Source organism: Rhinolophus ferrumequinum, chromosome 12, assembly GCF_004115265.2.
Source record: "Rhinolophus ferrumequinum isolate MPI-CBG mRhiFer1 chromosome 12, mRhiFer1_v1.p, whole genome shotgun sequence".
In the NCBI taxonomy this organism is placed as follows: domain Eukaryota; kingdom Metazoa; phylum Chordata; class Mammalia; order Chiroptera; family Rhinolophidae; genus Rhinolophus; species Rhinolophus ferrumequinum.
Window position 1 is genome coordinate 77486177 of NC_046295.1, and position 26162 is coordinate 77512338.

Here is a 26162-nt window from a genome sequence, read left to right on the forward strand (position 1 = left end):
TTGGCAGGCGGGCTTGGGCCAGGGGAGGCCAAGTCCATCCCGGCTGATCAGGCCGCTGAATGTTTTGGTAAGTATCACCTCCCGGATGCTGCCTGATGTGTGCACAAAATGGCTGGCATGTGCGGAGAACCCAGGAAACGGGGCCCATGGCCATGGCCTCCATCGGCACCCTATCTTCCTCCCACGCTTCCCCCGCCCCCGGGCTCCCCTGAATCAGCGTAGGTCTGACCTCAATACCCTCTGATCCTTTCTTCAGCAACGTCTTCTTCTTCACCTTTGCCCTGCACACTCCGGCTTTTTCCTCTCCAAAGTCTACTACTGGGCCCCAAAGTGACTGCACAGCAGACTCGCCCTGAGGGCTGGGTGGTGGAGCTAGGGCGGCTCTGCTTGCAGGGCCGTGTACTACTGCGGCAGCCAGGCCCCAGCCCAGCGTTTGGGACCCACCACTCTCACCTCCAGTCTCTCGCCTACTCCAGTCTGGCCCTGGGGAACTGCTGCCCACTGCTGTCAGGTGTCACCCTGGCCTTCCTGTTCAACACTGAGCCTCTGGGCTGGTCGAGGTGGCTGGGTGGGGTTGTCCACTGCAGCCTTTATGAGCTAAAGGGGTGCCCCAATACGTCTTAGGAAGTAAGGGCCACGTGGAGTGGGACAGGAGTGGAGACGAGCTGGAGGGACTTCTCTTGAGCGCCCTGTCAGTGTCACTCACACCTGCCATCACACAGGCCTGCTCAGACACACGTGTCAGGTCTCACAGAGATGTTTACAGTGTCTGGGGTGGGTTACGGGTCAGTCTTACCCAGTGCTTCTCACATCTCCTGGGGTCCCTGCAGACAATGAATGTCCCTAGGCCCACCTCCCAGACCCACTGGGACAGAACATCTAGGGTGGGGCCTGTGCATTTTTAACAGTCTTTCCAGATGATACTTTAGGGAGATGAGGTGTGAGAACCACTTATTTTACCGTTCTAAAACTCAGACAAATCTGTCAATTCACGTTTAAGCAGTGCCTTTGGCCAAAAATAACTGCAGAAACGGGCCAGTCATGTCTTGGGAGCCTCTGAACTCCAGGCCCCTCCTCCATGATACTCTTTATTCTGCGTCATGTTTAGAACTGGGGTCGTGGAGAAAGCAAGGTCATTACTGCTGGGTGTGACGTGCAGCATTCCTGAGTCTCTTGTGTACAGATCAATGTGAGGTCAGAACCGGTGATATTTTAGAGTCTGTAGTGGAAACCACACAGCGATGAAACGCCTGACAGCTCTGAACGGGACCTTCGCGTTCAGACACTCATTTGCCCTCTGCCCCGCCTGATCGCTAGACTGTATTTTACCACACTGTGTCCTCTCTTTAGTTGGAATGTCTTTGGCCAGAAGGAATGAAAAATTCTGAGCTGACTTGCTGACACCCAGTGATGAGAGGATGGAATTTCTTGGGAATAAAAGAAAACGAAGCTTACAAACGAGAGCAATGAGGCTCCATTTAGAGCTTGATCATCTAGTTTCTGGCCACACTGTGGCTGAAATGAGACTCAGGGCGGCCCCAGCGGGACATCAGTATATTTCCACGCTCAACTCCAAATTGCCCTGGGGATTTCAGCCATTCCTGACCACCAGGGGGCCCCGCCGTGTCACCCACTCCCCCAAATCAAGGCCCTGGCAGATACACTGCCTGTCCCTTACCGGGCCATCTCCTTGGTCTCCTGCCGCGCGGTGGCCATCTTGATCATGTCCCTCAGAAGGGGCATCCCACCTTCTTTGATCAGCAGGGGGCAGTACTTGTCCGCTGTAGGGCAGTAGGAGGGATCAGGGTGGTGTTCTCTCAGCCTGGGCCCAGACACCCCCCTTGCTGCGAGGACTGCCCTCCCAGAGGGGTGGGAGGAAGGTGCAGGCCTGGGCGAGGGCACTGCTGCCACCGGGATGAGCCATGTTTGCCCAGCCCCGAGTCCACCTGGGAAGCAAGGGCTGAATATTCGGGAAAGGCTCTTCCCGATCTGGTATACAGTAGCATTTTTCCCCCAGAGCTCAGCCTGTGGAAAATATCACCCCAATCAGTGGCTTCTATTCTCTGAGAAGATTTTTTTTTCCCTGTAAAAACAGATTCCTAAGCCTTGCCGTTGGGTATTCTAATTCAACAGATCTAGGAACCTGTATTTATTTGTGTTTTTAACAAAATACCACCAGGTGATTTTGGTGACCAGCAGGGTTGGAACCACCATGCCTTCTGATTGGGTGGTTTCATGGTTCACTCCAACAAAGAGCATTCTAGGGCTTGGTAGCCAGGGCTTACATTCCATGGAGAACACGGGTATTTCCATGGACCTCCAGTAGCTCTATGTAGTAGGAGCTACTTGTATTATCTCCATTTTACAGATGAGAGTACTGAGCGTCAGAGGGATGAAGTAATTCATCCAAAATCACTCCAGAGGTTTGTCCAAGGGAGTCCCAGCTCAGGGCTCTTGCCTCTGTGTTACACTGCCTGCCTCTTTGAGGTAAGGTGCTACGTTTTAGTAAGACTAACCTCAAATAATAATAAAAAAGGCTAATGCTTACTGACCAGTCAGTATGTGCACGTGTTGGTATATGGTATGTTCTAAGCACTTTACATGTCTTATTTCACAGCAATCCTATGAGGTAAGTGCTACTATTATCCCATCTTAAAGATGAGGAAATGGAGGCACAGAGAGGTTGAGAAATCTGCTCAAAGTAACACAGCCAGTGGTAGGACCAGGTTTCAAACCCAGGCAGTTTGCTCGCAGAGCCTGCACTCTTACCCACTCTGCCAGCTAACAGGACTGAGCACTGTGTAGGCACTGGGCATGGCACTTTGTTGGTTCTCTTTTCACATCAATCCCATGGGGTAGGTGTAATTTTTACAGAGGAGAAAACTGAGGCCCAGAGAGGTTAAAGAACCTGTACGAGGTCACAGAACTAGTAAGGGAGAGAACTGGGGGTCACACTTGGCCTGTCATAAAGTCTCTTAGCACCACACCCTCTTTCTCTTCTCCCCCAAAGCCACTGAACAGAGGACAGTTCAGGCTCTTCTATGGGAGGGGAGGGAAGGACTCTCTTTGAGGAGATAAGATTTGTTTTCAAGTTATCTCCTGTTCTCTTGGATGTCTATTTCCTCTGAGGTTAGTTCTTCATTTGGGTGGGTCTTACTCTGTCTTACAGAAAGCATGGAGATTTTTGACTATTCACTCAAATGGAAGCAGGAGGCATGAAGAAAGCTGTCTGGGAACTCTGGACGGGCCATCTTGCGGCCAGGCCTGCTCTGGGGCAGAGGCCAGCCCTTCTGCTGTGTGCCCCACAAATGCTGGAGGGTAGAGGGCTGTGCTCTGAGGCCAGCCCTCTTGCTGCTCCCCACCTGCTCTATAAGCTTCCTGAGGGCATGTCTGCTTCCAGCTGGGTGAGTGTCCCTGAGTCTGAACGAAGGGCAAGTGAATACTCACGGTAGACAGACACGAGGTTGTACAGGGCCCAGGTGGCCCAATGCTGGCTGACGGGGGAGATACCCTGGGGAAGGAGGCGAAGAATTGGCTCAAACGACCTGTAGGAAGAGAAACCAGAGTCACTTCTGGTGCCGGGGGAGGGGGAAGTGCATCTTGCTTGGGCTTTCTCCTCTTTGGAGGGTCCTATGGACAAACCATGAGCCGGCCAGTAGGATGCAGGAGATACGGGGCATCTGGCCCTTCAGCCCACTTCAGGCTCCACAAAGGGAGCTCCCTTGTGAGAGACGTCAAGAGCATGGACGTGTAAGGGAGACAGGAGGGACACAGATTAGGTGGTGCAGCATCTGGGGACCTCGGCAAGGAAGAGACCCAGCCTGCGGACGGGGGCGAAGTACCCCGGGATGCAGAAGAAAGTGTGATTGCACTTGGCCTTCTATGGACCATCTGTAGTCATATCCAAAAGCCTGAAAAATGTATGTGCAAATCCCCAGACCAGTGATGTCATTTCATCTCTGCTAGGGAACAATATAACTGGAGCATCAGCAAGGCCGCAGGCATGAGCCCATTCTTCCCAACACAGGTTTTCAACTCCAAAGTCAATATTGGTGCAAGATGGGCCATCCACACATCGAAAGTGACCCAGTCATAACACGATGAGAGAGACCCAGATCTGTGGCTGGCAATGCAGTCATAAGGCGGTATGACCTGATACCAGCTGGACTGAAAGCATGAAAATCTGTGTACAACTGCTGGGAGGGGACACACCGGCACGTTAGAGGGATTTCTTTCAGGGAACGAGGTTATGAATGGCTTGTTTTGTTTCCTCCTGCGTGTCTGTATTTTCTCCTTCCCACCCCCACAAATAAACGTGTACCAGATGTGTGTAAATAGCAGGCTTTGGGTACACACGGTGTTGATGTGCATGACACATGCACCAAGCAGTACAGCTGAGATGTGCGCCTCTCTGCTCAGTAAGACAGAGCTGACAGAGGGCTAGAAGAGAGGCAAGAAGCTCTGACCAGACCGTGCTGGCAACGAGCGCCCTGTCCTAGCATCGCCCCACCCTCCCCACTGCACACCTGTAGTTGATATTTCTCCGTGAGTTGATGTCCCAGCTCTGGATGGCTGCCCACATGCGTTCCTCCACCTCTTCCCGCTGGGGCTCACAGATGCCCCAGGCCTCAGGCCCATCAAACATGATGTGGGAGAGGACGCCGCAGGCATTGTAGGAAACCTCAATCCCATCGGCTTTGCTCTCTAGCAGGTTGCTGCCAAGAAGAGAGAAAAATGGAGTCCAGTTCCCTCTAAGTCCCTCTTCAGACACCAGCTGCTGGACCCTAACTGACAAAGCAGATGCCAGAGGTACTACTGATTTCTTTATCACTTATTATCCATACCCAGATGACTTCTAAAAGGCACCTGAAGTAACTAAGATGAGATATAGCTACATGAGGACCATTTATGGAGGGTTCAATAAGAAACCACATTATAGAGGGAAGGCGACATTTATAACAGAAATCTAGGCTAAGAGCAGTTGCTGTGACTGAGCATAAACTGGAGCTCTGAGCATCCTGGCAGCCAAGGCAAAAAGGGAAAGGAGAGAAGGACCAACCTGAAGACACTGATGAATTGGGAAGTCATTAACTGGGGCCGCAGCTCCTTCACCTCTGCTACGTTCCCCAACAGTCCCAGCATATTCCGATGCAGTTCCTGCTTCTCTGGGAATTCCTGGCCAAACGAGAGCCATTGGGGCCACATCAATTAGCACTTAATTAGTGTCTGGTATTAACCTAGAAACTTTATGAGCGTCTGCCTGGCCATTCTGACTAGACAAAGAGGGGGTGTAATATGCTGTTCTCCTACTTTCTAGTGCAACACCTAGGACAGTGTTGGGTATACACTATAAGGATTAAAATGGTGGGGGCTCCTTGCCACAAAATCAGGGGCTGAATGGAGATGGGACCCATAAAACTGTGAATGGGACAAATATGGTTCTGTTTACCAAAGCTCAAAATATTAGTTTAATGGAACCCTCCAAGAAACTGGAGCAAGAAAACAAGGGATAAGTTTTAGGAGGAACAGCCCATCCTACCGGACAGAATTCGGTCCAGCTGACATCCCAATGGACCCCTGCCAGGCTTGGGCAGTCTGAGAAGGCACTGCTGAGAAGGGTGGAGCTGGGTTTCCCCTTGGAGGGAGGGCTCTCAGAGAGGGCCCGGACAGGCCATCTGGGTCAGGGAAGGTCTCTGGAGCTGCTGCTGCTTTTTTCTTTCTATTTTATTTTTTTTTTTGAATTTTCATAAGAGTTTATTTGAGCCAATCTGATGAGCTATGCTGGGAAGGAAGATCTCAAATGCTCCTTGGAGCTTCTGATTGCAGCAAATCCTGGGCTGCCCTTCCGTGGGAACCATGAGAAGGGTTGCTGGTGGATTTGGTTGGTGGGGAGCCTGGGGACAGACGAGTAGCCGTGTGGGTGCTCTAGGAGGCTGCCGCCGAGAGCCACTACCTTCAGGCAGTCCAGGAAGAGCTTCATGCCGTTGAAGTTGAGGAACATCTCACAGTTGTCGGGCGTCTCGTCCGTGATGTTCCACAGGGCGCTCCAGGAGAACTCCATCACCTGGTCACACTGAAGGCGGGGAAGGCTCAGCACCGGCTCACCTGGACAGGACCTGAGGGCTCTTGGCACCCAGTGAGGGGGTCCCCTGGCAAAATGCTGACCCCCCGCCCGCCAGGGGAAAACCAGTCCCTGCGTGGGCTGCAGATGGCAGAATGGCTCCATGAAGACTCAACTTACTATCTTGTCCAGCAGCTTCTTCTGAATCAGCTTCAGCATGGTCTGTGGGCAGAGAGCAGAACTTGCAGGGGGCCAGGCCTCAAGAGCTCTCATGCCCCCCAAGAACCAAGATGGAGAGAGGAGCATCAGCGATTCTATTCCTGGCTAATATATCCTAACAAGATCAAAGCTGCCCATCTATGTGGGAGGCTGCTAGAAAAAGTGCAATCCGCAGACTTGGTACTTGGCATCAGGAGGCCTGGGTGCTAGTGCTGGCTCCACTCTGACTCCCTGTGTGGCTCTGGGCACCGCCCTCTCCCTCTGTGGAACTCAGCCTCCCCAGAGAGAAAATGAGGAGACTGGCCATTCCTTCCTCATTCTTTCCTTCCTTCCTTCAGCAAATATTTATTATCTCCCCACTGCGTACTAGACACTATGCTAGAAGCTTCCCGGGACATAATGATGGAGGGAACAAGCATGGCGTCCTTCCCCACGGAGCCCACAGCCCAGTGGGAGGCCGACATTGCATAGACAGTTCTTCCCTTATTTAATCCCAGTTGGGAAGGAAAATCAGGGCACCTGGTCTGAGGAAGCAGGAGTGACTTATACAGTGGGACCTAACGGGTGAATGGAGGGGCTGGGAGAGGATGACAGAATGTTCTAGGTGGAGGACACGTATGGGGGTCGTAAGCAACATTCACTGCTAGGAAATCCATCCTTTGGTCTAGCCTGACTCCTTCATGTGGCAGTGGGGCTATGGCAGAGGAAAGGAGGAAGGCAGGGAGGGCCAGTCCGCCTGCACGCACCACAACGAAGCCCATCTTGCCCACGGCCTCCTTGTGGTCATTGTCCACCTGGCAGACCAGGGCGTTGCATAGGTGTACGGCAATGCGCTGGATCGACTCGTCCTGCCGTGTGGGGTTAAGGATGCTGAGCAGGAGCTCGTTGACCCTGCGGTACTGGAATTCCAGCTCCTCGGGGATGCTGAAATTGCAGAGGGTCAGGCAGCAGTTCCGCTGGACCTGGGCCGGGACGGAGACAAGTGGAGCACAGTCAGGGGCAGACTCGAGCTGGACTCGAGGGGCTCGCTAGAGGTGAGAGATCATCCGGAGTTGTGGTGATCCAGGAAGGCTTCCTGGAAGAGGAGGCTGTAAGGCTTTTTAAGAAAAACGTGAACTATTCATACAGAAGAGTGTATAAAATACAAATGCATAGTTTTACAAATAATTATACAGCAAACAAGCTTTTCTACCACCATATAGCCACCACCTGGGTCAAGAAACAGAACATGGCCAGTACCCAGAGGTCCCCAAAAATCCCTTCCTGATAATAAGCCCCTCTTTCCACTAGAGATACCCACTATCCCTGCTTTTTAATTCAAACGATTCTCTAGTACCTTTCTTCTTTTTGTTCAATCATAGGTTTGCAAGATCACCCACATGTTGTAAGCAGCAGAAATGTATTCCTTTTCATTGCAGTATAGTATTCCAGTTCATTCATCCATTCCACTGCTGGTATACATTTGGCTGGACTTCAGTGTTTGACTGCTTTTAACAATGTCTACATGCGTTCTGATCTCCACTCTCATGGGTTTCTCTAGGGTACACACGCGTGGGGTGAAGCTTCTGGGTCAGAATGGGTGCATGTCTTTAACTATACCAGGTCACACCAGGCTGTTTTCCAATGTGGCTGCACCAGTTTACACTCCCACAAGCAGTGCAGGAAAGCTCTACTTGCTCCACATCCTCAATCTCTCTCTGCATTGTCTGCAGGCTTTTTTCTTTTTTTATAGTGTTCTCAGCACATTTTCCTTGTCATTTAATTTCCTTCCATCATTTCTCATTAGATATTGGAAATTCACCATACTTTATTCGTTATATAAATTAGAGGATATCACCCTTGGTTAACTCTGTCTTTCTCCTTAAAAAATACATATATTTTTTAATTTGAGAAAAAATTTATTTTAAATTATAAAAGCAATACTTACTGTAAAAAGTTCAAATAATACTATCTGAGCAGAAAGTTCAAGTCTCCTACCTCAATCCCCAGAAGTAATCACTGTTAGAAGTTTGGTGCACATCCTTCTAGATTTTTCTACTATGCAAATACAAATATATATTTGGGGGATAGGAGAGGCAAAAAAAGGTATTATACAAATTGGTCCAAAACTTCTCTTATCAATATGCAGTGGACATCCTTTTAGGTCAGGATATACAGATATACAGTAATGTCCCAATATGTGGGTGGATCATACGTTACTCTTCCAGGCCGCTATTACTAAAACATTTGGGTTTTCTCTGACTTCTATTTAATGGGTGTATGCATAGCTTTTCCCTCTAAGGACATTCTAGCTGTGGAATACCTAGGCCAAAAGATAAATGTATTTATAGGTCTGGCAGGTTCTGCCAGCTGCCCTCCAGAAAAGTTGTTCGATTTGTACCTCACCAGTGGAAAGTGCGAGAGTGCTCTTCCTGCAACCTGTCAACGTTGGGTACCATCAATCTCTTGAGATGAAACATGACATCTTGTTATTTTACTTTTCATGTCTTTGATAGAGTTTGTTAATTTGTTTGAGAGTCTTCAACTAGCATTTTTTCATTTTAAAAAAAGATGCCCCTTTTAACCTGATTATAAAATCAATCTCAATGTGGAAAAAACAGTTGCTCTGAAGTCTATACAGTTGCTCTGAAGTCTGCAGTTGGAAGAAAGTGGGAAAGTGGGTCTTTTCGTCCCTGCAGAGGCTATAGCCCCACCATAGCCTTTTTGGAGGACAATTTGAGGCTACATACCAAATGTTTTAAAAATACACATACCCACTGCCCCAGCATTTCGACTTTTAGACGTAGTTATAAGGATAATCAATTAAGTGTAGTCAGCAAAGCCTTATTTGAAATAGCCAAAACGTACAAAAGCAACCAAAATGTTCAACCAGGGGGCGGATTCCATAATTGCAGCCCATACACTTGGGGGAGCCCCAGGAAGGGGTTGGGGCTTGGCCACTGCGTCTGAGCTCCAAAACAGAGTCAGCACCCGAGAGGCCTCTCCCTGGGTGAGGACACTGAACACTGCTGACACCAACAACTATGAAACTGAACCATTAAAACCAGCTGTCTGGGGGAGGAGAGCTGGGGTTGTGAACAACTGTTACTTCTAGTTAATACATTTTTGTATTAGTTGAATTTGTTTTCTAAGCATTTGGTGTCTTAATTTTTCTCTTTTAATCAGAAGAGAAAAATTATTTTAAAACTTTTGTTGTAAAACGTTTGTTGCTGGGGAGGGTTCACATTTCACAAGACACCGTTGAAATAAAAGTCCACGTAACGCGAGCGTTACGCGCAGAGGGAGCCCCATTTACTAAATAAATACGCACGGCCTAAAATCTGGAATGACAGACATTCAGTGTTAACAGGTGCTATCTCTGGGTGCTGGGACTATGGCTGGGGTTTTTCTTTATATCTGCTCATTATAATTTTTCTATAGTAAACATTTTCATTACTTTTATAAGAAAAGCACAGCTATTGAAAAAAAATAGCCCCGGCAGTGTTACTGGGTAGAAGGGCTGAGGAGTCAGCGTAAGCAGAGGCCCAGGGGCAGGAGAACAGGGTCCCTGGGTAGAGGGTGGTGGGGCCGGGGAAGGGGGCCCTGAATGCCAGGTCCTCGAGCCTGCGAGTGATGCCATGGGAAAAGGGGATGGGGAGGGGCAGTGCAGAGCCAGGCAAGAGAGGGTGGGAGCAAGCATGGCACCCTGAGGCCCTGTGAGCCAGCTGGCGAGGCTGGGCCACAGCGAGAGCAGGACAAGAGGGTCTGGGCCAGAGCATGCAGGGCTGTGGCAGGTAGGGGGCTCACCGTCACCTCCTGGTAGGATTCCATGCCATTCAGCACCACCTGGATGACCTGCCGGCGCAGCTTGACGCTCTGCTCTGAGCGGTACTCGGAGTTGGTCAGGTAGAAGAGGGCCGCACTGCCTGTCACTTGAATGTTCTTGTCATACTTGTGGCACTTGAGGGCCGTGATGACCAGCTATATGAAGACAGGGTGCGGGTCCAGGTGGGCAAGTACTATGGAAGTTGTGCAGGGAGGGACAGGCCCAGGGCTCTGCGAGGGGGCTGGGACAGGCCCTCTGAGCCTGGAGGGGGCAGACATGGGGGTTGGGGAGCAGAAACTAGGGCAGACATGGTGCTGGGGCAAGTGGGGTGCTATAGGGTCGGGTTGGGGTTTGGGAGGTAGGACTGCCGGTATCCTGGGGATGAGGAGGGGGTCTAGAGGAGAGACAGCCAAGTCTAGCCCCTCCCAGGTGGGGATGGACAGGAGCCTGAGGGCCCCCCTCTACCCCCGGCGTTGGGGCTGACCTTTAAGGCCCGCAGAAGCTGGTTGCAACGCTCGATGCGTGCGATGTCAAAAAGCAGGTTGATGGCCCGTGAGGTGATCTCGGGCCTGTGCTCCGTGTAGGCCTCGATGGCGTTCAGCACCTGCTCCTCGTTTTTGTCACCACTTACCTGGGGAGGAGGCATGCTCAGAACAACCCGGGAGAAGCCCAGTGGTGGAATCCTCAGCCCTCAGCTCCGTCTCTGGCCCCAGGGCAGACACCTGGGGCCCCGAGCCCACCCCATCCCTTCTTCCACGGCTCCCTGCGGCTTCCCTCCTCCACTCCCTCTCACTTTGTAGGCTGGAATGTGAGTGAGGCGGCACAGGGAGGTCTCGAAGAGCCCAAGGAACTGCAGTGGCCTCTTCAGAGCCCGGAAAGGCGTGATGCTGCTCTTGGAAGGCTCGATGCTGGGGGAAGAGGGTGCTGGGGTCAGGGGCCGGGGTCTGGGGCTGCCCTGGGTTCAGCACAAAGGCGGGCCTCTCCCTGGGGGTGGTTAGGCATTTACTAGGGGCCCTTTCCTAAGCCCTCCAGCTCATCTTTTTTTTTTTTTCTTTGCAAGGGCAGGGGACATAGACCCCACCTATTGGTGGAAGGCTGGCAAGGCCACATTGTAGAAGAACGTGTGGGGCGGACAATATGGTTATAGCCATCTTTGGAAAATGCTATCTGCCATTCTAGTGAGGACGTGTCACCTTTAGGTTCCACCAATGATCAGGAAGGGACAGGCCCATCCACCAAACCCTGCTAAAGTATAGTTGGGGACAGGGCTTATGGCCAATTACAGCTGGATGGGTTTGAAGCAGATCTCACAACCAACCAACACTATCTATCCCAACACCTAACGAGTGGCAGATACTACCAGCCTCATCTTAACACCACCACACTGTCTCTGGCCAGTCTGAACGTCAGAATTGCCCAGGCATTCCTGGTGCTTACACTTTCTAGCCTTTGCACGGGATGTTCCCTCTAGAATACCCTTCCTTGGGCAACCTCAGACTGTACTTTTAGGACAGCTTGGGGGCCGTTCCTCCTCCTCCCGCCTTCCTGATCGTCATGGCAACCCTGTGCCTCCCCTAATGACTTGTCTGTCCTCACTAGCTCATACAGCCTGGAGAGGGCAGGGCCTGGTTCGTTTCTTTATCTCCTGCACCCAGAACAGCACTTGGCAGAGGGAGGCTTGTTGAAAGACACCCCACCGGCGACCCTGGTGGGCAGGTCCCCACCTGGTCTGCCCTGCTTCCTCGTCCATCTTGGAGATGCTGCAGTTCTCCAAGATCATGTGGCCAGAGATGTCCAGGGACATGAGGTTCCCCAGCTTCTGCACAAAGAGGCTCAGCACCTTGCGAGTCAGCTTGAACTTATAGTAGCTGGAGAGGCGGTCTCGGGAAATGTCCAGGTGTCTGGAGATCAGGGTGGGGGGCACAGGTCAGGGGCCACACATAGGCTGGGGCTACCTCACAGACCCCTGCTCCTTCAGTCCATGGCAGGGGAGACCCATCCCTAATACAACTGCTGCAGGGCATTCTGGGAAAAATCCTGCTGGGACCCAGGGGCCCTCAACAGCCCTGAACCAGCTGAGTTTAAGGAATGGGACTGTCTCTTCCATGCCCACCTTCTCCCTGGTAAAGGGTCAGGAACCTTCTGGACTGACGACACCCACCTCCCCACCCAGCCCCAGCAAGCTCTGGGCTGGCCGCTCACCGCAGCTTATGCAGCTGGACGATGACCCGGATGTGGTCATCTGACAGGTCCATGTTGTAGAGCACAAGGGACACGAGGCTGTCCTTCCACTGGGTGAGGAAGGCTGCATCGCTTGTCTGAATGCCTGAGAGGTCCAAGGTGGCCAGCGAGTGGAGCGGCCGCAGCAGGGACTCCACGGGGACGCCATCGATCATTCGGCCCAAGTTGAGGAAGCGCAGGCGGCTGAAGCCCTCGAAGGTGAAGTCCTTGACCAGCACCTGGCAGGTGGGGTTGACGAGGCACTCGTCTTCACAGCCCCCGGGGTTTTCCTCTTCGTAGAAAATGTTTGCACAGCCGAAGAGGCTCAAGGACACCAGCGTGTGGCTGAAGCTCCTCAGCGTCTGCAGGCTCTTGGCGGACAGCTTCTCGCAGTTGGTCAGGTACAGCTCCACCAGGTCCTGGTAGCAGGCACAGCTGTCATCACCCCTGCGCGGACCCTGCCCTAGGCCGGGCCCTGGCTACAGGTGGGCTTGGGAAGGGGTCAGCACTGGGGGAAGAACACCAGCGGGGCCCTGGGGTTCTTGCCCTGGAGGCGAGCGGCCCCTGCCCCTGACTCACTCTTTGAGCATCTCGGGGCCGGCCTCCCACGACCATCCCAGGTGCCCGGTGAGGTAGGGCTCACCTGCTTGCGAATGGCTTCCAGGTCCTGGTCCTGCACCAGGTCCTCGCGGAGGTGGATACGGGTAAGGCGGGTGCTGCGGGGGTCTGAGAAGAGGCTGAAGAAGCTGTCGTGTGGCTCAAAGTTGCAGGCGGCATTGACAAGCTCCACGTACCTGGGAGGGAAGAAAGCCTGGCTCAGGGGATGGGCACCGCGACCCTCGTACTCCCTTCAAGGCCCAGCACAAGCGCTCCCCTCTCTGAAGCCTTCTCTGATCACTCCAGCATCAACCTATCTCCCTGTTCTCCTCCTCCTCTTCCTAATAGTGTCTGGTTAGATACTGACTACCCTACAGGTGAGACTGAGGGTGGCGCCAGGAACCCCTGCAACCAGGAGTCCAAAGGTACACCTGGTGATAAAGGGGCCTCTTATCAAATAGCAAATCCCAAGCTCTTCCTCCCCCGCCCCCAAACCACAGACGCCTCTAAAACAAACATACATGTCCACACTCATCTTCTTTAAGCCAGCTCTGCTTCCTTGGCTAGCCCCTCCCAGGGTCCTTTCCAACAGGAAAGTTAAGCCAAGGGGTTTGGAGTCCCCAGCTGATTGCAGGCAAGCACTCATTAAAGCCCTGCTGAGACAGCAGCTCATACAAGAATCCTGGTCTGGTGGGGAAGGCTTTGGAGTCAAACACTCTGGAATCTAAATCTAGCATGGCTGTTCACTACCTGGGCAACTTCACACTAGTCACTGAATTTCCCCAGACCTCAGTTTCTTCATCTGTAAAACGGACATAACTCTGGTCTGCAAAGCATCCAGGCCAGTGCTGCCTGACCCACATTAAATGATCAGAACATTATCATAAGTTGGGCCCCATCGTCAGGTCACACACAGGTTCCCACTTTTACATGTAACTGTCTGGTCTAACAGTTTCCTTTCTGCGCACCTCGAATGAATTTCCAGCGGTCAGTGAACACACATCATGCTTCTAGGAGCCCCATACTAGTGGGGAGTCCCTTGGAGGGGCCACATAAAAATTTTCTGAATGACTCGAATCCTAGTCATGAATCCAGTATTTGGGCATTGGTGTATAAATCTGTATATGACCATGTTCACACATAGACATGTGTTCACAGGTACAGGTGTGCACACATGTAGGACAGCACATAAGTCCTTCATTTACGAGCAGGTTTCTATACCTGCTCATAGTGTAATGCATACCTGCAGTTTCACACAAACATTCCCTGTGCTGCAGAAGCCCATGTGTGTGCACGTACCTATTCTTTCACATGCACACCCCTCCATACACATACCAACATGTACACATATAACTTGACAGTTATGGATACACCAGTATTCTCTTGCACCCACGGACACGCATGTGCAGGCACACACATCCTCACACATCCATATCCATAGCCACACCCTACATGGTGCACACACAATGGCCACAGTCTCTCAACACATGCTCGTCCTAAGACTTGCACCCCTGCCCCCGCTCCAGGCCTGCTCACTCATTGACAAGCCGGTCACAGATCTCGCTGGGCAGGAAGATGTCTGGATGTAGCCGCAGTGTCTCCTTATCCAGCAGGTAGCCCAAGGTGCCATCCAGGTTGCGCAGGCAGAAGTCGGTGCAGAGGGCCATCAGGGACTCAGGAGTGTCAGACGCCATGCTGGGGGCAGGCAGGTGGGCCACTCCCGGACGGGGGCCTCCAGGGGTGACGGTGAGGCCTCAGCACTCACAGGATCATTGGCAGAGCCACAGCCTAGAGAATGGGAAAGAAACTAAGTGAGCCACATACAAGGGCCGGAAGCACCAGCTGCCCTATGTCTACTCTCTGAGTAGGGAAATTGAGGTCCCACATGTCACACTCAGATTAGTAGCTTAGAGATCAAATATATGGTGATGGAAAGAGAACTGACTCTGGGTGGTGAACACACAATGTACTACAGATGATGTAGTATAGAATTGTACACCTGAAATCTATGTAATTTTACTAACAATTGTCACCCCAATAAATTTTAATTAAAAAACAAATTAGCAGCTTAGCAGGGCAACAGCCCAGCACTCCTGACTGCCTCCCTGCCACTCTCTCCTGAGCCACCATCTATGCGTGACTTGACCTGCAAAGAGCAGGGGGCCTTGTCCAAGCATTTCTAGGCCTTCACAATGTCTGTGGGCAGATTGTGTGTGTTGGGGACCCAATGCTTGGGTGGGGATAATAGGGGTCTTCATTAATAGCTATACGGGGGTGTGTCTTACAGTGTAACCTAACCTGTGTATAACTGTCACTGTTTGAACACTTAGTATGTGCCTGGGCTTTATAGACACGTTACTCCTGAATCTCATGATATATGATGAAGAATGAAGGTTCCTTCTAAGAGAAATGAAAATATACACCACACAAAAAGCTGTACATGAATGTTCATAGTGGCATTATTCATAATAGCCAAAAAGTGGAAACAACACAGGTATCCATCAACCAATGAATGGATAAACAAAAATGGCCTATCCATACAATGGAATATTATTCAGCCATAAAAGGAATGAAGTACAGATACCTGCTGCAACACTGGACCTTGAAAACATTACGCTAAGTGAAAGAAACCAGTCACAAAAGGCCACATACTGTATGATTCCATTGATATGAAGTGTCTAGCCAGAATAGGGAAACCTAGGCCTGGGAGGTTAAGTGACTGTTAGTGGGTTTGGGGTTTCTTTTTGGGGGTGATGAAAATGTTCTAAAATTGACTGTGGTGATGGCTGTCCAACTCTGTGAATAGACCGAAAACCACTGAATTATCTACTTTAAATAGGCGAACTGTATGATATAGGAATTATAGCTCAATAGAACTGCTATTAAACAAGTGAAGTCTCCTACTATTTTTATGACCCTGAGATAGGTAAAGATTTCTTAAATAAGAGTCATAGGAGGAAAAATGGTAAGCTGGTCTGCGCTGAAGCAGAGAGACTTCTGTTCATCCACACACAAAAATTAATTTGAGATGGACCTTAGACCTAAAGGTAAAATAATCAAGTTTCTAGAAGAAAACATAGAATAATATCTTTACGGCTTTAGAGTAGGCAATGATTTCCTAAATAGGTGATAAAAAAATACGAATCATAAAGAGAAATTGATAAATTGGACTGCTTCAAAATTTAAGACTCTGTTCATCAAAAAATAGCATTAGGAAAGAAAAAGAGCAAGCCACAGAGTAGAAGATATTTCCAATAATATACCCAACAAAGGACTCATATTCAGAATATATAAACAACTTCTACAAATCAATTTCTTAAAAAAGGATATAATAGCCAATTTAAAAATGGGCAAAAGACTTGAGCGGACATTTCATGGACAGGAAACATGGAAGAGGGTTTGGCTTCATTGGTATCAGTAAAACCACACTGAAATAATCATTTCCCACCCACCAGAATGGCTCTATTGAAAACAACAGCAACAATAAAGGCAGTACAAAGCCTGTATTATAATGAAGATACGGAACAACGGGATGCCACCCACACTGCTGGTGGGAGTGTGAACTGGACACTGCTGGTGGGAGTGTGAACTGGGAAGTGTAATTGGAATGTTGTGTGACACTAGCTATTAAGGCTGAAGACACACATACAGGGTGCCAAAAACATGTATACACATTTTAAGAAAGGAAAACTGTATTAAAATTGTAATATTTAATATATACCAATAACAAAAGATGAATACAAGTCACATTTGACTTCTGCAATACTAAGAGGTGCTCAAAGTGGTTACCATCAGCATCCAGACACTTCTGATTACGGCCAACTACTGCTGGAGCAACGCTGACCAAAGTGTCTACTTGTATACATTTTTTTGGCACCCGTGTATATTCAACGTTCAGTGATTCCACTCCTGGGTACACACCCAACAACAGAAAGGCACATATAAATGTTCACCAAAAGACACAGACCAGAACGTTCACAGCAGCACCGTTTATAATAGCCAAAACCAGAAAAGAACCTGAATGTCCACTGACATTCCAACAATTATGATCTATTCGCCAATGAAATACCACATGGCAATGAGAACGCATGAACTACTGTTAACACAACAGCTTGGACGAAACTCACAATGTTTTGTGAAAGGAGCCAGACACAAGAATATATATTCACATGCTGTATGAATCCATTTATGTATTGCTCCATTAAGTTAAAAAACAAGGAAGTCTAATCTGTGGTGGTAGAAGTAGGCCTGTGGCTACTTTGGGGGTTTGGCTGGACGCTGGATGCTAGAAGCTTCTAGTCCCTTACCTGAGTGCTGCATATACAGGAGTGTTCGCTTTGTGAATATTCAGGGAGCTGTATATCATGATGTGTGTACTTTTAAAAATATATAATTCAATAAAAAAGTTAAGAAAATGGCCTGGACACCAAAGAGGTCCAGATTTAGAAGGGAGTCGGGGTGCAGGTAAGTGGTGATCTAACGGATGGTGTGTCCTCAGCTTTGATAAGTGGCTAACAGACAATGAAAACTGAACCATCACACTCAAACGGAGTGAACAAGATAGAAAACAGTCAACCATTTATAGAATCATGGACAGTCAGGAATTAATCCCAAACATTTTCCTACCAGAGTCTACATCAGAAAGCGGGACAAATAGGCAAAGCTAATCTATGATGTTAGAAGTCAAGGTAGTGATTACCTTTGCGGGGAGGCAGCAAATAGAAAGTGACAGCGGGGCCTCTGGAAGTTCTGGGACAGGTCTGCTCACTTGTGGAAATTCATCGAACTTCCACCCACACTGTGGGCCTTGCCTTATCTAATGTGATACTTCAATAAAAAAAAAAAAGTACAGGCTCTGTGGTCAGATAGATTTGTTTCAACCTGACTCCACAATTCACTAGTAAATTTCTTAACCTTGCTGGACCTCAGTTTCCTTATTTGGAAAATGGGGACAACAATCCCTACTTCACAGGGCTCCTGGAATAAATGAAATGTTGGGAAAATGCTGTCTTAGGCTTGACACGACTTAAATGTACAATAAATGGTGGTTACAATACCATCTTCCCCCCGCCTCCCACCTCCCTCCCATTCAGGTTCAAGCCATTGTCTGTCAGTCTAGTTGTGTTGGACACAGCTCGCTGGCCCATGCTGGTATTATGAGTCTTGCGCTCCCCCCAGCTGAGGCAGTCGGTCACTGGTCGTCTGGCTGCCCGCAGCAGCCCACGGCAGCCCACGGCAGCCCAGCTCCAGTGAGAGCCATTGTTCACAGTCTTAACTGTAGAGGGCACAGCTCACTGGCCCATGTGGGGATTGAACCAGTGACCTCGGTGTTAAGACCACGGCGCTCCAACCACCTGAGCCACCGGGTGGGCCCCACAATACCATCTTATAGATGAGCAAACTCGAGCACAGAGAGAGGCTCCTCTGTCCAAACTGGGATTTGAGCCTTTTCTCCTGGACTTCATCACATAATTTCTCGGAAGGTTCTGAAGCAGTTTGGGGCCCTCCACTGTACCTGGCTTCTTGGAGCCTCCGCGTCCATATTCGAGCCTTCCAGGCTGCTTAGGAAATCCAGTGCGCGGACACAGAACACCATGCCCTTTGGAATCGCCAGTTAGTCCTAAGTTAGGTCCCATCACTTACTGGGGACCTTGCTCTAAGACCTCGGGAGTCAGGCCAACCTAGCTTCAAGTCTCAGCCCTGCTGCTTAAGAGCAGGTGAACTTGGCCAAGTGTCTTCACCTCTCTGTGCCTCAATCTCTTCTTTAAAATAGGGAGCGCTTTGTATAGACAACATGGACTGACATAGCACGGTGCCTGGCATGTAGTAACTGCTCAGTAAAAAGCAACTATCATCATCATCACCCCGCTCCAACCTCACCTGCCCTAGTCCCCAAGTACAGCACGGTCTGTTCCTGCCTAGCTCCAGGCCTGTGCTCCCCAGGCCTGGATCTCCTGTCATGAGGCCCACTGTGTCAGCTGTCCCACTGGCTATGTGACACCCTTGAAGGCACAATAAACAGGCTGCCTGGGTCCTGGGGATGGCCTTCCTTTGTTTTTCATTCACTGTCAGACCTTTGAGAGCCCAGCAGCCGAGTCTCTTACCTGGGAAACGAGCCAGAGGGAACACTGCTGGCAGGGAGACAGTCACTGCTGGAAACCAACAGGTCCAACCTCCTGGAGCCGTCACTCAAGGCCTCCAGAATGAGAAGCTCTCTGGTCTACCTGGTGCCCACAGCTCCCCTATTCTGGCTTGGCCTCCTTCATTGTACGGGCAATAGGCTTACCTTCAGACCTGTTCTCTTTCAACTTGGACCATCAAATTCAACTCATGTTTCCCTTTCTACTCTAAGTACTGCTCCCACCTCCAAAGACACATTCATGTCCCTCCTCCAGGAAGCGTCATCAACCACTGTAGTCCACATCACCTTTGAACTCTACTCCTTGCTTTGCTGTCGCCTACTCACCCTCAGGACTGAGTGTCAACATCATTTCCTCTGGGAAGCCTTCACTGACCTGCCACGGTGAGACTGCAGTATGCCCCCAACACGCCCACAATAACAACTCACACTTTGTCCTGATGCCAGCTTATCATCGTGGCTTCCTTGCCAGGAGCCCAGCTCTGTGAAGGCTGTCTCGGCTGGCACTGCATCCCTGGGCTCAGCACAGGTCATTTATTGATTCCCTCGGTAACCGTCTCGTGAGCACTGTGTGCCCAGTGGTGAGACACCAGACGAGGGCTTTGTCCTTGGGGAGCACACTGGCTCTGGACGGGGAGACAGCCCCCTAAGAAGCACCAAACCCACCCCACGGAACTGAGACCAGTGTTCTAAGGGAGAGGGAGATACCTGGGACTCTAGATACCTGTGCCGGGGACCGGCCCTGGTCTGAGGAGGCAAACAGGCTTCCTTGGAAGTGACATTTAGGCTTCTACCCAAAAGATGAGTCAGTTATTCTGATGGTGGGCAGAGAAGGGAAAGGCGTTCTAGGAAGCCGGAAAACATGTGCACGGGCTGAGGACAGATGGTGTGGGGCACTGGTACTGTAGGCCCAGCTTCACAACTATTTGCTGGACAAAAGAAGGGCTTTTGTGCACCCATGCGGGCCTGACAAATAGTAGGGTGTCAACATATACCTGTGGAAGGGATGACATGGGACTTGTAGGTGTGCCACACGTAGAAGCTGGAGGCAAAGCATGCTCTCGTATCCTCCCTGTCCACTGTGTCCCAGAGAGTGCCAGGCACCCGGTGTCAGAGAACCCTCATGACCCTAACAGAGAGCCACAGGGGCTTTGCCTGTTCTGCAGGTCTGAACCCAGTCACCCAGGTAGCCGTTCTGCCAAACCTGTTCCCCAGCTGGAAGAAACACCACCCTGACAGCTGCCAAAGTCACCAAAAGCCCCAAAAATACAAACCAGGCAGATGGCACCATCCGCTAACTGCCTTCGGGAGTGCCTACTGCGCTGGTTGGGGCTGGGTGAGCTGGAGGAAGGAGCCGTCCTCATGTTGGCACCGAGGCTGAGAGGCCTGGGGACTGGGGTGCCCGGCCACTTGTGCTGCATCCCGCTGCAGGCCTGGCACCCGCCAGAGGCAGCCATCTCTGTCCACCCACCTCCTAGAGTTCCTCATTTTCGTGGCAGGCACCGGCCACCTGGGATTCTGGCAACTGGGGACAGAGGTAACTCTGATTATGACAGAACACCACGTGGTGAGAACAGCCCTGTGTCTTTCTCCATCACTACTAGTGCAGGTTCTCTAAAACTGGATCTATCATGAGCCTATGACATCCTGGGGGTGGGGGACAATGGGGAGAGAACAACAGCAGCAGCTGCTGCCACCTCCTTGTTGGCGGCTTCCTGACATGGCGCTGAGCTCCTTATGGGCTTTATTTCAAATGGTCTCCTATTTAACCAAGAAAACGGCATCCCCCAGGACCTTGTACTTGCAGCTAATTCATTATTTGTGTAACAATTTGTCCAACAACCACATCCTAGGCTCGTGAGCTCTGGGAGGACAGGAACCTTGGCTGCTTGCATGCTCCTGGGTCCTCAGTGCCCAGCCTGTGCCTGGCACCAACGGAATAAAGGTTTCCTTTTGCCTGAGTCACCTCACGACACCTCACGACAGCACGAGGGAGATGGTTCCCGTTTTCTGATGAAGCCACCGAGGTTTGCCTGAAACCACTCTACAGTAGGACACAACCCTAAACCAAACCTGTGCTTCTCACCAAACCATTCAGTCTTCCGTCCATCCAACGGAGGGGAGAGAAACTAAGGTGCAGAGCAGGGAACATGGGACCCCACCAGCGTCCAGAAACCCCGCCGACAGAGAGGCTGGGGGAGCCAGAAGCTCTGAGCGTTGGAGCAGTGCCCATCCTGTGAAATATTAATCCAGGAGCTGAGGGGAAAACCCAAACAAGTGCCCTATTTACAGAGGCTGGAAGCTTTCCAGGAGGGAGTGGATCACAGGCTCGATATGGGGGGTGAGAAGCTGCTGAGAGGGGAGTCAGGGCAAGTGCCAGGGGTCTTCAGGAGGCAGGGGTGCAGGTGAGGATCCGAGAGCATCCCCAAGAGGCCGTCAGCCTGCAGGTTCTAAATCTGCACGGTGGGTTACGTTAGTAAGGTGTGGAAATGGACTGAGAGAATGTGCATCACCCCCCGATGGCGCCACCTGGAGGCAGAGGGGTCTGGGGGATCCTGGCTTCTAATGAACCTTAATGTTCACGTCCACGCTGAGCACCAAGAACTCTGTGAATTCTCTCAACAACCACAGGAGGCAGGAGTTATTCTAATCTACAACTTACAGATGAGGCGGCTGAGGCTGAGTGGCAAAGTAATGTACATGCCGACATGTATACATGTATTCGTTAGTTCAAGACCCAGTGGTTTGAGCTTTGCGTGCATGATCTCACTGGAGCCACAAATAACCTACGAGGGACATATGGATTATCATTTTGTTTTCCAGATGGAGAAACTATGGTTCAAAGAAGTGCACGGACTTACCCAAGGTCCCCCGGTAAGTGCCCGGTTCTCTCTACCATTATGCTACAGGCGGGAACCGGTTCTCTAAGCCTCAGCTCTGCCTTCTGTGGAGTATCCTTGGGCACTAAGCACAGATGGTTGGGTATCGCTGGTAACCGTCCTGTGGGCATATACCATTTGCTTGTCACGGGATGGGAAGCTTCCTGAGGCAGGGACACTGTGTGATTGTTGACGTCTCCATGACACAGTGAGTGTGTGACTGGCTGGTTGTGGGTGAAGGAGCTGCAACTCCACAAGGTGCCCAGGCAATATTTACAGCCTCACCATTCATTAAGGTCCTTATCTGTCAACATGTTGCAAATGTACCTACCTTGTGGGGTTGCTGAGGACATGCCATGAAATGATGGCAAGAAGGTGGTAACCACTAAGTATGGAGTGATTTCCTGAGAATAATGCTCAGAGAGACCCTTTGCTAATTTCTGAGGCTGGAATATTTCTGAAGCTTCAGTGATCCCTGAATAGATGACCCAAGGTGGGACTCTGAACTCACATTTCAAGAGTCAAGAACAGCTGGGGTACCGAAGCCCTCTGCCTAGGGGACCCCCAAAATATGTCTGCAGAACCCTGGTGACACTAACAATAACAAGAATGGCTCTTAACCTTTGTAGAGAGCTTTAGAGAGCACCGAATTCGTTCACAAGCTTGTTTCATTTCGTCCTCCCAACAGCCTTCAGAATTAATGTACAGATAGGAAAACAGAGGCCCCGCCAGGCAATGGGACTGCCTAAGCTCACACAGTGAGCCGGCCGCAGAGCTGGGGCTCGAACCCAGGTCCCCAGATCACCACTCTGACTTTCTAGCCACAACAGCCTCCCCCAACATGCTGGCTTTCAGCATCTAAGTGCTCTGCCTTTTCACTTTCAAATCCTCTGGCCCAGTTGCCCTGCTCAGCTATGGCCCAGGCCTGATGACACAGTCCAGGCTTAGGGGGTGAGGAGGGAGATCAACCACTGTTCCACTCCCTATAAGGCAGGCTGCAAATTCTCAGCCTCTGCTGGGCACTTCTGGGATCGACAATCTCCATCAGCAGGTCAGCCACGTACACCCCGACCACACATCTAAGGCCAACATATGCTGCCCTTCCCAACCTATCTTCATGTCATATTTATTTTAACACTGTCATGCTGCCTGTTTTATGTGGCAGGATGGGGATTTGCTGAGGTCTTTAGAAAGAAGTCCCTGTCACCTTCCACTGTTGCCAAAAAGCCAGGAACAAGCTACCATCCTCCCTGTATGATATGCAATCACTGTTCCCACTGAGGGGTAATAGGAAGTTTCTATCTTGTCTCCGCCACTGTTCCCCAAAATTCCACTGGCTCAGGGATGACACCACCAGCTGGTGCTACAAAAAAAAAAAGGCTTTCATGTAGACACATTCAAATACTTCTTCCTCCTCTCATCATCATCACAACTACTAGAATTGAGTACTTATATGTGCCAATTAATGTGTGAGCTCTCATTTAACCCAACAATCCCATTTTACAGATGAGGAAACTGAGGTGAAAAAAAGGTCCCTTGTCCAAGTTCTCACAACAAGGAAGCAGTGGCATGATCTGATTTAACCACAGTGGTCTATGGCTGTCCTTTTTGTATTTATCCCATCAATGGTCATTACAAAGATGGAAAAAGGGTACTTACAACTCAAGGCCAGAGCACAATGGCCATTTGTCATCTAAAACAAATCTGTATTTTCTCCAAGTACCAGACACTTCAAGTTAGTAGTTGTAAAAGGGTGCCCCATTAGACACCCCGTGACCATGCATCACACAGACAGCCCGATACCCTCCTCACCATATTCTATCCACTCTTCTCATTAACCACTCCTCCCATCCTTCACTCTGCTCTGGCCCTATTGACCTCATGCTGTTTCTTAAAATCATCAGGTATACACCTCAGGACCTTTGCACTTGCTGTTGAATGCTGTGCCTTCAGAGAGCTGCATGGCCTGCTCCCTCACTCCCTCAGGTCGCTGCTCAGATATCAACTAATTAGACACCTCTTCTGACCACCCTCTATAAAAAGGTGACTCTACTCTCTGGCCCTTTCCATAGCCCTTCCTGCTTTATTTTTCTCCACGGCCACCCTACATATTATGTTTATTATTTGCTGAATGAACTGAAACAGAGGCCCCTCACTCCTGGCAACCACCTCCTGCTCTAAGTATAGGCGCCTGTGACCCTTTTCAGAGCTGTCTTCTATGCTCATTCTAGCCCGTTTCGACCCTGAAGAGAAACATTCTGTGGGAAAGATCCTATGGGGTGATTTTCCCGTGGAGACATCAGACATCTCTCTACCCCTGAAAAACCAAACGTTCTGGCCGGCACAGGCAAATACTGGAAATCTTGGACTCCTTGGGCCAAAGAGCAGCCAAGTCAAGTTCCACCCAGAGCTGTAGTGGCTGGCACAGTCAGTTTCACTTTCAACTCACCTACCAGGCTCCTGGTTCCTCAGGTTTGCAACCCCACCCCATCCCTTTCCCACCCTGTTGCATTTCTCTGCACCTTGTCATCCCTTTCAGGAGCTGGTCCAGAACCCAAGCCGCCCCTGAGCTTTTAAGCACTGTTTTGGGGGAACTTAAGCTCGTCCAACAGGTAGGAGGGGCAGGGGCTGGCCCTTCAGCCCTACACCGATCCCCCATTTTGTAGTGACATCCAACAGGGCGTCATTTTCTCTCTGGAGGAAGGGAGCTCAGTTTTAAAGGCACGTTTCTCAGACCTGGCAGCAGGGGTAGAGAAGGGAGCCCTCCCACCATTGGCAGAGATGGACCTGTGCAAGTGGTTGCAGCTGCGATGCTGAGGCGATGCTGAGGCGCCGGAGGCAGGAGGGCAAGGGGCAGCACGCAGATACATCCCCTGGCTCCTGGAGCGGACGGGATGCTTACTCGGCGAGGAGGACCAGAGGATGCGGCCCGGGCCGGCAGGGGATCTCGTCAGGCTAGGGCCGGGGTCTGGGGAACACGGGGGTCGGCGGGGCGGAGCTTGGGATCCCGGGGGCAGGAGCCCCGGGCGGGAGGGGGTCGCGCCGGGGGGACCCCGTGGCCGTTACCTTGCCCTTAGGGCTGCGGGCCGCCGGGTGCTGGCTCCGGGGCCCGGCCCCTCCCCCGATCCGGCTCCTACGGCTCGGAGCCTGCAGTCGCCGCCGCCTCCGCTGTCAACAAACCCCGGGCGCGTCACTTCCGGGGCCGCCCCTTAGCAACAGCGAACCGGTGCCTCCGAAGGGTCCCGCGGCGAACGTAGGCGGCGGCTGCGGAAGGTTCCGGGGTCCGCGGCAGCTCCTCTCGTAGACCGTGGACCCGTGTGCTGTGGGAGGAGGGGGCGGATGGGGCACCCACCCCAGGGGTGAGCACGCGCCTCAGGGGCTGTTCCTGGCCTCTGGGGGGGTCCCGCTCGTGTGACCCGGGGTTCGGGTCCCGCTCAGTTCTGCGGCTCACCAGATCCCAGGCAATGGTTCAGGGCGGGACTGACTCCACCTTCCCCCGTCAGCATCGACGTCTCTCGAAGCGCCAGCCCCTATATCCAAGCGCCCTATTGAACATCTTCTCTGGGTTCTCCACAGGTAATTCACACCCACACGTCCAAACGCAGTCATCTTCCTTCCAAACGCGATGCTACTTCTCCAGCTAGTTAATGGGCCACCAGGCAACTCGGCTGTCACATGGGAAACTGGGAGTCGGCCTCGGCCCCTGCGTTTTGATCAGCTCCTGGTCCAGTCGCCAAGTTCTAAGGATCTCTCAGACCAACCCCTCAGTGCCCGCCTCTGTCCACTATCATTTCTTCTCGGGGGTTTCTGCACTAGCCTCCTGCTCCTTCCCCTCATTCTTTCCACAGTACCAGACTGATGTTTCCAAAACTTAAATCCGAGCTGTAATTCCTATGTCATACAGTTCACCTATTTAAAGTACATTATTCAATGGATTTTAGTCTATTTGCAGAGTTGTACAACCATCACCACCGTCAATTTTAGAACCCTTACAACACTTAACGTAGACGACAGGATACCTGTCCCCTGTCTCCCCTCTTTAGCCTCTTGTCCTCTCCTTACTTTTCCCTCTTCTCATTCTCCAATCAGCCAGTTTCAAACATTTTTTGTTCTTTTAATGATATCCTTCTCTCCCATCGGCTCAAACCGTATCTTTCCCACTAAATACTTTTCTTACTCGGATCTGTATCCAGCACACTCCTTCACCTTCTGGTCTCAGTTTAGGTGCTGCTTTCTTGAGGA

The 26162-nt window shown here is 51.0% G+C and overlaps 1 protein-coding gene and 1 long non-coding RNA gene across 12 annotated transcripts in view; one reads left to right on the forward strand and one right to left on the reverse strand.

Moving 5' to 3' along the window:
- Positions 1-4066, forward strand: part of LOC117031725 (uncharacterized) — an 11059-nt gene extending 6993 nt beyond the window's left edge. Inside the window, exons 2-3 of the long non-coding RNA XR_004424603.1 lie at positions 3170-3404; positions 4028-4066. This is a non-coding gene — a long non-coding RNA (uncharacterized LOC117031725). The remainder of the gene's footprint in view (positions 1-3169; positions 3405-4027) is intronic.
- ZER1 (zyg-11 related cell cycle regulator) overlaps positions 1-25408 on the reverse strand; it is a 27093-nt gene extending 1685 nt beyond the window's left edge. The window contains exons 1-17 of one of the 11 annotated variants that reach the window (XM_033122343.1): positions 24987-25407; positions 17602-17729; positions 14439-14690; positions 12949-13099; positions 12288-12724; positions 11810-11986; positions 10879-10993; positions 10570-10716; positions 10067-10240; positions 7027-7242; positions 6242-6283; positions 5954-6073; positions 5060-5175; positions 4527-4715; positions 3448-3545; positions 1679-1781; positions 11-1427 (exon numbers count right to left, since the gene is read on the reverse strand). In XM_033122343.1, the coding sequence (XP_032978234.1) occupies positions 1196-1427; positions 1679-1781; positions 3448-3545; positions 4527-4715; positions 5060-5175; positions 5954-6073; positions 6242-6283; positions 7027-7242; positions 10067-10240; positions 10570-10716; positions 10879-10993; positions 11810-11986; positions 12288-12724; positions 12949-13099; positions 14439-14596 (2475 nt within the window). In that variant the 5' untranslated portion in view covers positions 14597-14690; positions 17602-17729; positions 24987-25407 and the 3' untranslated portion in view covers positions 11-1195. Of the gene's footprint in view, positions 1-8; positions 1428-1678; positions 1782-3447; positions 3546-4526; positions 4716-5059; positions 5176-5953; positions 6074-6241; positions 6284-7026; positions 7243-10066; positions 10241-10569; positions 10717-10878; positions 10994-11809; positions 11987-12287; positions 12725-12948; positions 13100-14438; positions 14691-17601; positions 17730-24707 lie in introns of those variants that run through there. The other 10 variants (XM_033122342.1, XM_033122341.1, XM_033122339.1 and 7 more) reach the window with 10 other exon arrangements.
- Between the last annotated feature and the right edge of the window lie 754 nt (positions 25409-26162).